The 11,203-nt window shown below is 35.5% G+C and overlaps 1 protein-coding gene across 2 annotated transcripts in view; it reads right to left on the bottom strand.

Moving 5' to 3' along the window:
* aurkb (aurora kinase B) overlaps nucleotides 1–7,935 on the bottom strand; it is an 11,764-nt gene extending 3,829 nt beyond the window's left edge. Inside the window, exons 1-7 of one of the 2 annotated variants that reach the window (XM_016508196.1) lie at nucleotides 7,840–7,935; nucleotides 7,506–7,544; nucleotides 7,050–7,107; nucleotides 4,765–4,798; nucleotides 4,156–4,344; nucleotides 2,511–2,649; nucleotides 842–990 (exon numbers count right to left, since the gene is read on the bottom strand). In XM_016508196.1, the coding sequence (XP_016363682.1) occupies nucleotides 842–990; nucleotides 2,511–2,649; nucleotides 4,156–4,344; nucleotides 4,765–4,798; nucleotides 7,050–7,107; nucleotides 7,506–7,544; nucleotides 7,840–7,845 (614 nt within the window). In that variant the 5' untranslated portion in view covers nucleotides 7,846–7,935. The remainder of the gene's footprint in view (nucleotides 1–841; nucleotides 991–2,510; nucleotides 2,650–4,155; nucleotides 4,345–4,764; nucleotides 4,799–7,049; nucleotides 7,108–7,505; nucleotides 7,545–7,839) is intronic. The other variant, XM_016439737.1, reaches the window with a different exon arrangement.
* Nucleotides 7,936–11,203: the final 3,268 nt, after the last annotated feature.

Consider the following 11,203-nt stretch of genomic DNA (forward strand, 5'->3'; position numbering starts at 1 on the left):
CACACACACACACACACACACAGAGACAGACACACAGAGACACACACACACACACAGACAGAGAGCGAGAGACACACACACACTTAAATCAAGATCCATTTGTTTTAAACAAAGTGACTGAAGATATTGAGTCATGTTTTCAGAAAAAGTATAAAAATTAAGTGTTCATGCTTTTCCTTTTGAATTAAGATTTTTCTAAAAAAAAAAAAAAAGTGATTTTGCATCTCAAGTAAATTATCTTAATTTGGAACATGGTAGTATGAAATTTTCATGATAATTGCTGAAGTTTGGTATACAGTATTGAATTACATTATAAAAACAAGCATTGTTCTCTTAAGTTTAATATCTTTTCAAATAATTTTTTTTTAAATAAAATACACAAAGCTGAATCAAGTAGACAAATGTTTCAAAGTGTTACTTTCACATAATTGAGATATATATATTTTTAATATATTTTATTTAAAGTGTGTAGCTTCGCTGCGTGTCATTTATGTAAATTTTTGAATGCCTATATAGTTTATTAATTTTATTTCAGTTTTAGTTATTGCAGTACATCAAGTTAAATTAAAGTGAGAAATGTTGCCTTGGCACCCAGCTGAAATTAAACTTGCATTTTATTTGTTTACATTTATTTTATTTCAGGAATGTTTTCTTGTTTAATTGTTTGTTAACCCTGGTTTCAAACCGTGGATGGAAACTAGAATTATTCCTCTTGAAGTGCCTGCGATAATAAACCACGCATGTTCATGTCTAGTCTTGATTTACGAATGTTCAGATGTTTGTCCTGGAAAACGAGACGAACAGAACTGAAGGGTCCTGGTGCATTATGGGAGCTTGTTACCTGAGGGAGGGCGCGTGGACGGACCAGCCGAAGTCTGCGATCTTGAGCTCTCCTCTGTATCCCAGCAGAAGGTTCTCAGGTTTGATGTCTCTGTGGATCACCTTCTTCTCGTGGCAGTACAGAAGCGCGTCAGCCAGTTCCTCCATGTACTGCAAACACAGCGAGAGCGTGGTCATGTGACTTACAGCTGCACCATTATTATTTAACGCCATGTCAGAATCTCAGGCTAGTTTCAAGGCAAAAACTATATATAAAAAAAAATAAAAATACAAGTACAACAAATACAATAAAAACCTGGATAAACTGAGAATACACTTTTTTTTTGTCTAAAATAGAGATCACAATTCTCCCACGATTCTGAACTAAAATAATGTCACAAAATATCAATTTCTGGAGTCTATTTAGAAGTGTTTAATTTGAATAAGGGCTGCAAAACGATTAATCGCGATTAATCGATTCAAAATAAAAGTTTTACATGCTATGCGTGTGTACGGTGTATATTTATTATGTATATATAAATACACACACTTTACAAATATTTGTATGTACATTTTTCCTTAATATATACATGTGCGTGTACATATATAAATACATAATATACACAGTACACACATACAGTATGTAAGCAAACTTATTTTGAATAGATTAATCACAACTAATTGTTTTGCAGCCCTAATTTGAATGAATTAAACATTTTAATATATAATCTAATATATGTATTTAAAATGTATTTAAATACACCAATTTTTAATTAAAATTATGAAAAAGTGGTTTGAATGAATTAATGATTCAATGACTCACTCATAAATACTTCACTTGTTTCATTACTGGATGAATCAGTGTTTTTGAACGACTCTCTTGAATGAATGATTCAGTGACTCATTTTTTGAACGAATCCCTTGAATGAATGATTCAGTGACTCATTACTGGATGAATCAGCGTTTTGAACTAATCTCTTGAATGAATGATTCAGTGACTCATTACTGGATCAATCAGCGTTTTTGATCGAACCTCTTGAATGAATGATTCAGTGACTTATTACTGGATGAATCAGCGTTTTTGATCGAACCTCTTGAATGAATTATTCAGTGACTCATTACTGGATGAATCAGCATTTTTGAACGAACCTCTTGAATGAATGATTCAGTGACTCATTACTGGATAAATCAGCGTTTTTGAACGAATCTCTTGAATGAATGATTCAGTGACTCATTACTTGATGAATCAGCGTTTTTGAACGAATCTCCTGAATGAATGATTCAATGACAAACACATTTTTAACAGTCACTTGTCTCCACCTAGTGGAGAAAATGCAATCAACACACGTTATTTGAAGCGTAGTTACTTTCAAAAGGGGATTTGCACTATTTTGATCGTGACCATGTACATCAATATTAACATCTGAACTATAAACTTTCATCCCAGTATTTCTGTGATAATATGAATGACTGCAAGACAGAAATAATACTGTGTAGTTGAAAAGACTGTTTGTGGTTTCCTATGGGGAAGAATCTTACCTAAACACGATAATTGCTCAAGGCAGATTTGAATGAGCCGATAAGAGTTTTTCAAAGGTTTAATAGACACAGAGGAATCGCTGTCATGAAGAAATGAGATTGTGTGTGTCTGAATGGAGAAGGCGATCTCTTAAGGATTAATGGGGACTCACGGTGGCAGAGCGCTGCTCATCGAAGCGTCCGCAGCGCTGCAGCTCTTTGTACATCTCTCCTCGCGGAGCGTACTCCAGGATCAGAAACACACGCGTGTTGTCCTGGAAGTAGTTGTAGAAGCGCAGGATGTTGGGATGCCTGGAAAGTAGGGCCAAAACGATTAGTCAACATTATCAACAATTTTATTCTGAACGTTTGACTGTTGACACTTTAACTAGTCAAGTTGAAAATGTAACCACAACATGATTTCTGTATTGTTTTACAGCACAAATGTGACCCTGCAGCACAAAAGCATTCTTAAGTCGCTGGGGTATATTTGTAGCAATAGCCAACAATACATTGTATGGGTCAAAATTATACATTTCTCTTTTATGCCAAAAATCATTAGGATATTAAGTAAAGATCATGTTCCATGAAGATATTTAGTAAGTTTCCTACCGTAAATATATCAAAACTTAATTTTTGATTCGTAATATGCATTGCTAAGAACTTCATTTGAACAACTTTAAAGATGATTTTCTCAATATTTAGATTTTTTTGCACCCTCAGATTCCAGATTTTCAAATAGTTGTATCTCGACCAAATATTATGCTATCCTAACAAACCATACATCAATGGAAAGATGATTTATTCAGCTTATTCAATTTTGACCCTTATGACTGGTTTTGTGCTCCAGGGTCACAAATCTAAACATTCTCCAATCAAGAATCATTTACTAGAGATGCACAATGACATTAAGTCTTGTTTTCAGAAAGAGAAAATCTGCCAACAACAAAAGTTGAGCACAATAACGTGTGCAAACTTAATTTTGATAAACTTCTCTTATCTGCACTCATTCTGCTTCTCCAGTGAACGTATCTTGATTGAAGTATGTTTAGATATTTGTACTGGAAAACAAGACAGAAATAGAGGGGGGGAAACCTTGCATCTTGACAAATATTTTTGTTGTCAAGCAGTAGGGCTGGGCAATATGGCAAAGAAATTTAAATCTCAATTTTTGTTTTAGAACATTTGACCGATTCTCAATTTTACTGATCAACTTGAAAATGTAACTACAACATGATTCAAGTAAATTTCTCTTTATTAACCCTCTTGTTAAACTAGAAAAAAACAGTTACCAAAAAAAAAAGTTTAAAGTTTATTTACTTATTAATTTTATTAAATTGTGCTTTGTTGGTATAATGCCTGCTAGAATCTTAAAAATATAATAATTTTTAAACTGCTTTGTATTTGATTTTTTTCTCTGAAAAGCAAAACAAAACCGTAAAAAGCACATTTTGGCTATTTAATTTATGCAATGATGAAAAAAGTTAGCAAAAAAAAACAGTATTTGGCATTCGGCCCAGTGTTTCATTTTGTTCAGTTTTGGCCAAGAATTTATTTCGGTGCATTCCTAATCGATTACCAAACTAGTGATTTGTTGCAGCTCTACTGGAAAGAGACGGTTTTAGTGACGTGACGTGACGTGACATGTGGCCAAGTATGGTGACCCATACTAGGAATTAGTGCTCTGCATTTACCCATCCAAAGTGCACACACACAGCAGTGAACACACACACACCGTGAACACACACCCGGAGCAGTGGGCAGCTCCTGCAGGGTCCTGAAGAGCGTCTGAAGGAAGGAGAAGCAGCTGAAACACACCTGAGGTGAGACTGGATCTCGATCTCTCTCCGCAGCTGATGCTCCACACTTTCCTTCTCCATCTGAGACTTGAAGAGCACCTTCAGAGCCACGATCACCTTCAGCTTCCGCTCGCGCGCCAGATACACGTTACCGAACTTGCCCTTCCCGAGCGGACGGCCGATGTCGAAGTCTTTGATGGAGAACTTCCTGATGAAAGAGAACGGCGTGTTCTTCCTTAAATCAAGACACATTTACTGACAAAATGGCATAAGATATTCAAAATTTAGTTTGATTAAACAAATAAAAAATAATCTGCCAACAGGATCAGAAACCAACTAAAATCACTTTAGTTCTGACCACACTGGCAATTGAAATTAATTGAGGAATTTCTCTTATGTTATTGTGAACCTCAAGTCAATGCCTCTTGATTTAACTATTTAATTACTGAACTTAGAGATATTTGTACTGAAAAACAAGACAAAAATCCTGAGGATGAACATCACTTTGTGCCGTTTATCACATTCACACTTCCAATTCTGGATTCACACGACCTTCAGCAGGAATAAAAACCTAAAAAAAAATTAAACCTAAAATTAGATGCTTACAACAGATTTAAAGTGAACTCACTTTGTGTTTGACTTCACAGGAACTCTCCCAGGACCTGAAAGAAGACCAGAGACCGAATCAACCAATCGCAGCATCATTTAAAGAAAAACATGCAACAAATGGAGTTACAGCAGGTGTCTATTAGCAGCGAGATCGCATATATAATCTAGTGCACTAAGAGTTCAATGGCCAGGCAACAAAACGCCTCTGAAGGAGGATCATATAGACTTGAGGGTAAGTAAATAATTCCCCCACAGCACTCTACTCACTTCAGAACACATTAACAACCATAAAGCAACGCTCTTTCAACCATCAACAGCATATATTACCAGAGCTGGGTAGTAACTGATTACATGTAATCTGGATTACGTAATCAGATTCCAAAAATTAAGTACTTGTAATTAGAGTAAATTACATTTTAAAATACTCGTAATCAGACTACAGTTACTTTTTTAAGGATTACATGATTACATATTTACACAACAGCAATAACTTATTCATAATTTATCGATTCTCCCCAATTCGTCTTTCATCTCTTAAATTGTCCTTTCTAAATTGGCCTACTGCTTATATACACTCAGAAAGTCTTAGTTTTGTGGACGTTCACACAGAGATCAGTCATTAGTCAGGTGTCTACACTGCATTTTAGGGATGCACCGAATGTTCGGCAACCGAAATAAGCGAAAAGACCGAATAAATTGTACCGAACAATGATATGACGCGATCAAATAGCAACCAGCGCAGAGTGAGAGGCGCGCACTCTTTATTATGCAGCACACACGTCAGCGGTGTGGAAGCATTTAAAACTGTCGGAGAAAGACGCAAAAATCATTACAAGCACCGACAGAGAGACTGTTTAGGACTGCATCGCATGTCTTCGATGAGAATATTTTCTAATGTTTTAAAAGAAGTCTCTTCTCAGCAAGGCTGCTTTGAATTGTACAGTAAGAAAAAAAAAAAAGAAAAAGAAGGGGGTCTTGATGGCCAAAAATTATTATTTTACTAACTTATTAATTTGCTTTGTGCTTTGTTGGTATAGTGTCTGCTACAATGTTAAAAATGTTCAGTGTTAAATATTTTTTAAATTGTTGTTTTGTAATTGATTTTTTTTTCTTTGAAAAGCAAGACAAAACAGTAAAAAGCACATTTTGGCTTTTCAATTTATGCAATGGTGAAAAAAAATTGGCAAAATACATGGGGAAAAAAACTAGAAAAACCGTGTTTTCGGTATTCGGCCTTCGGCCCAGTGTTTAATTTTGTTTGGTTTCGGCTTCGGCCAAGAATTTTCATTTCGGTGCGTAATTTTACTGTTGTTCTGTAAAATAAAATAAAAAGACAATATTAATGATAATCATTACAACAGCTCTTTTGAATACATTTATTATAACATTCACACAGTTCAAATTAGGATCTGTAATATTTTCTAATGTTTTAAAAGAAGTCTCTTCTCAGCAAGGCTGCTTTGAATTGTACAGTAAGAAAAAAAAAAAAGAAAAAGAAGGGGGTCTTGATGGCCAAAAATTATTATTTTACTAACTTATTAATTTGCTTTGTGCTTTGTTGGTATAGTGTCTGCTACAATGTTAAAAATGTTCAGTGTTAAATATTTTTTAAATTGTTGTTTTGTAATTGATTTTTTTTTCTTTGAAAAGCAAGACAAAACAGTAAAAAGCACAACTCATTTATAAATCTGTTGTCAACAAAAATAAGCACTGAGGTCATCCTGCACGCGTTTCCGCCAAAATAAAAGTTAAGAAAAAGCAAGAACTCTCATCAACATTCATAAATGTTAGTATTGTAATTTTACTGTAGTTCTTTTTAAATTGGTGTTTTGTAATTGATTTTTTTTTTTTTTGAAAAGCGAGACAAAACAGTAAAAAGCACATTTTGGCTTTTTAATTTATGCAATGGTGAAAAAAAAAAAGGTAAATCGGTATTCGGCCTTCGGCCCAGTGTTTAATTTTGTTCGGTTTTGGCTTCGGCCAAGAATTTTCATTTCGGTGTATCCCTATTTATATTGTATTTATTTACAGAGGTATATTATATCACACTTCACACTCCTCTAGTAAGTTTCGTCTGTGCTATAGCATTAAAATGATATACATATGGATATTGTATGTATACTTTAGGTAATATATTACCTAAATTGTGTAATGTAATGGATTACGTAACTAATTACATTTTTTGTCACGTAATTTGGAATGAGTAACGGATTACAATTCAAGTAATCTAACGTTACCCAGCTCTGTATGTTACTAAACAATTCGTTTATAAAGAGTGTTTGTTTGTTGTTCCAGAGGTGTTACCTGTAACAGCGTGTGTGTCTGGATTCACACCGACCCTGAGAGGACCAACAGCAGCCACCTGAAGCACAAACACACAGATGATCCCTGTGAAGCACACTAGGACTCTCTGAAGTGAACGAAACAGAAATGAGACGCGAGCTTTAAAGCAGCACTATATGTAACTTTTGGCGCTCTAGCGGTTAATAAACAGAACTGCACACATCCCGCGGAAGAACATTCCAACCGGATCTACTTCTCTAAGTGTATGTCTATGGCGATTCACGCAGGTATGTGTTACTCCGCAGCGGTGACCAGCCTACAATAGTCCGAATATAAGTACTTATTATAAGTGTACCGTAGTGATTCGAAATAAGACAAAAACGCGGTTTGGAAGATGAATTCATGATGTACTCGCTCATTATATACATTTTGCAAATTTTGGACGGAAAAAGTTACATAGTGCTGCTTTAATGTTACCTGTGTTTGCAGAGCTCTGGGTTCCCTGTTCTCTTTATTCTGATAAAACACAAACACGTCTCAAACTCAACACACACCGATGAATAAAGCACTTACATCAATAAAACACCAAACCGCTCTCAGATGGGTAACCAAAACAAGTATTAAAAAAAACATCTCTTAATACATTATAGCTAACGTCTGAGTGGATTTAGCACTCGGTCTCGTAGCTGGACAATGACAGGAAAGACTTTAATTTGATATTCATTAGTCACCGCGCCATACTAACATCTTCTAAACACACATATATACGCGCTTAAGTTTAAATGAGATGATTAATCATTGTTTATTATACCTGCATGATGATTATTAGGTTCTTGTGTCTGTGTTTCTGCTCTTCCGTTGCGCTCTTTTTCAACCGCCTGAATTTAAAATGAAAACCAGCTGCATTTCTATTGGCCGAGACGCTCAAAACTCCCCGCTGATTGGCCCATTGACACGAACGCTCATTGGGCCAGTGATGTGCCAATCATTCTGTCCACAGAGATCCGCGCATGCGCTTTTAATTGGACAACGATGAAGAAGATAAGAAGAGTTCGTTTGCAAAAACAGATAAACAGATTTTAACAATTTTCAAAAATCATATTTTTCATCATGCATTCCAATTAATCTCAATCAAGCTGCAGCTGGGTTATTTTGATTAGGTTAAAAAAATAAACTAAAAACATACAGCTAACACAATAAAACCATGATAACATAATGAAAAATAAACAAAAAAAAAAGTTTTCCAAATAAACTTCATATTTTCTAATCATATGATTTAATCAACAATTAAAATATATTTACAGTAAATTTAAACATGTACTCTACATACAATTATGCATATTGCTGTTATTGTATAAGAGAACAAAATATGTTTTAGTTAAATTGGAAATCTGACATAAAAAGCTGAAATTATGTCATAAAAAGTCATGAGTATGACATCAAAGTAGAAATCATGAGGCAACAACTCACAATTATGAGATTAAAGTCATGAAATTATGACATGGGATGTTGAAATTATGACAAACAGTTTAAGAATTATTATGAAATAAAAAGTCATAGTTATAAGATAAAGTCAAAATTATGAAAAGTTGTAATTATGCCATAAAATTATGACTTTTATGTCACAATAACGTTGTAATCTCATAATTTAGTCTTTTTTTGGACAATTTCAAGAACTTGTCTTGTAAATAATAACTTGCAATCTTATAATTTAAATATTTCATGTCCTAATTATGATTTACTGCAGCATGATTTTTCTTATGTGGTGTAAATGTGCTTCCATAAACATGTGTACATCTGCTTTGCATCAAACTCCTTGTAGAAAAGTCCATAACAATGCAAATAAATATGCAAAAAAAAAGCATAAAAATACAAAGACAAGTTTAGACTGATATAACACAGACTTGCAAATTCATGTTTCATTCCTTTATAAAAACACAGAAAAGCATCTACAAATCTGCAGATTTCTCTGATTCTCTGACATCTGAGCTCAGATGAAGAACCCCTCACAGCAGAAAGAACTCTAATATTATTACTATGTGAAATATCTGCTTTGTATATGAATATATGATAAACTGTCATTTATTCCTGTGGTGCAAAGCTGATTTTTAGGGAGAAACCGTGACACACTACCATTCAAAAATTTGGGGTCAGTATTTTTTTTTTTTGAAAGAAATCAACACTTAATTATCAAGGATGCATTAAATTGTTAGAAAGTGACAGTAAAGACATTTCTAATGATATAAAAGTTTTCTGTCAAATAAATGCTGTTCTTTTGAACTTTCTGTTCATCTGTGTATCCTGAAAAATAAAATGCATCACGGTTTCCACAAAAATATTGAAATGTTCTCAACATTGATTATAATAATAAACTTTTTCACCTTGTTCTTCTGGAGACTCCAGGAAGGTTGCAGTTCTGGAAAATGATGGTGCTGGGGACTAAAGGGTTCCTGATGGTTTCACACCTAATTCTTCTTTCTCTTTTTTGGCTCATTTTATCTGTAAAAGAAAACATACCTAATAATTCTGCACATCTGAATACAAGTTTTTCACTTCCAGCCTTCATGGACAATTACAGTTCACTTATAAATGTGTCAGCAAATACACAAAGGTACACGGAGGTAAGTGCACACAACAGCAGGTTTATTAACCGAGCAGGCAGATGTAAGCAAGACAACTGATCCAGGTGAGTATTAGGGGAATGGCAAGGGTTCTGGGTTCTTATCTGTGAGGAGTAATGAGTGCTTTTCCAGGGAATCCTAGGAGAACAGCGGAGTGTAGGAGCTGAGGAGCAGGTCATCGGGGGAGCTTGGAAACGGGTAGGAACCAGGTAAGTAAGCATAGCCAAAAGCCAACTGTGAGACCAGACAACTGTGACAGCGAGGAGAGTGCAAGGATATAGGGATAGCTATTTTACATGTAAAATAAAAAAGACATTTCATCAGGTCCAGTTGGAGCAGTGTCAGATGTGAGTGGAACCTCAGACTCCGCTTCTGAAGGTGGGTGATGAGTATCCATCTCTTCCACATCACTGTCATCTGTTTCATCCCTAGAGACAGCTATAATACAGAGGCATATTAGTAAAATACATGGTTTTTAACCACAGATCATGATATTTGTTTAGTGTGATTTATGCATTCATAGATTTAGAATAGCACTCGAGTGCACTTTTTCTGTACGATACTGAAATTAGTACCAGTATATCAATATAGGGACTTCTCTGATTAAAGCAAATGTGTCGCCCTGAATATACCCAAACTCATGTCACTGTCCACTTTCTAGCTGGTCTACTAACCTGGTTGAGGGTGTACGGGGCTGTTCTGACCTACACTCGCATCTTCCTGAACCAAGATGTCTCCTGTTGAGCAGCCAGGCTCTGAAATCACTGCGTGTAAACCATCAGACCGGCTCTCCCTCACTGGCTGGCAAAATACTGAATATCTCCCTGCCTTTTCATCCTGTTACACTGTCTGAGATAACAGAGGTAAAAAAGAGGACAATTGTTATTTCTTTAAATGCTATTGTTTTATTGGCAGATTACAAAAAGGTCATCTCTGTAATTAACTGGTAAATGAATAGTTTAGCCATTAAAATGTTAAACCCTTTATTCACACATTATTGTCAGGACATAAACTAGACTGAACAGAGGATACCGAATCAAGACAGGTGTTTACTGAGCAGTTGGAGAAAAAGGTAAGTATTGCAATGATTATTAATTGAAATGGTTAAGGAGTAATAATAAATGCCCTTTTCTTTCACAGGGGAAGTGGAGTGCACACATTGGGAAGATGGCAGAAAGCACACATCACTGCAAACACAGGTAAGTATCCAGGTAATGACGGTATGATACACACAGGTTTGCAGGTGTTTAACAAAGTGGAGTCAACAAGGGACATCGCTGGAGACAATGACCAATGACTGCCTATCCACAAAGGTGAGTATAGCAGGTAAAAGTTCAAGTTCAAACACTGCACCGCTGCCAGCTGCCATCTTAATGCAGGGCTGATTGATAAGCTGATGAGCGGCAGTTGATGGTCATCAGAAGGCTGGTGAGAGAGAGTGCTGTGTGTGAGGGTGTGTGTGAGAGAGAGAGAGTGTGTGTGTGTGTGCGCGCGCGCGTGTCAGAGCGTATGTGTGTGTGTGCGTGTGTGTGTGTGTGTGTGTGTGTGTGAGAG

This window comes from Sinocyclocheilus anshuiensis, unplaced genomic scaffold (assembly GCF_001515605.1).
Source record: "Sinocyclocheilus anshuiensis isolate Anshui unplaced genomic scaffold, SAMN03320099.WGS_v1.1 scaffold2525, whole genome shotgun sequence".
NCBI classification, from domain to species: domain Eukaryota; kingdom Metazoa; phylum Chordata; class Actinopteri; order Cypriniformes; family Cyprinidae; genus Sinocyclocheilus; species Sinocyclocheilus anshuiensis.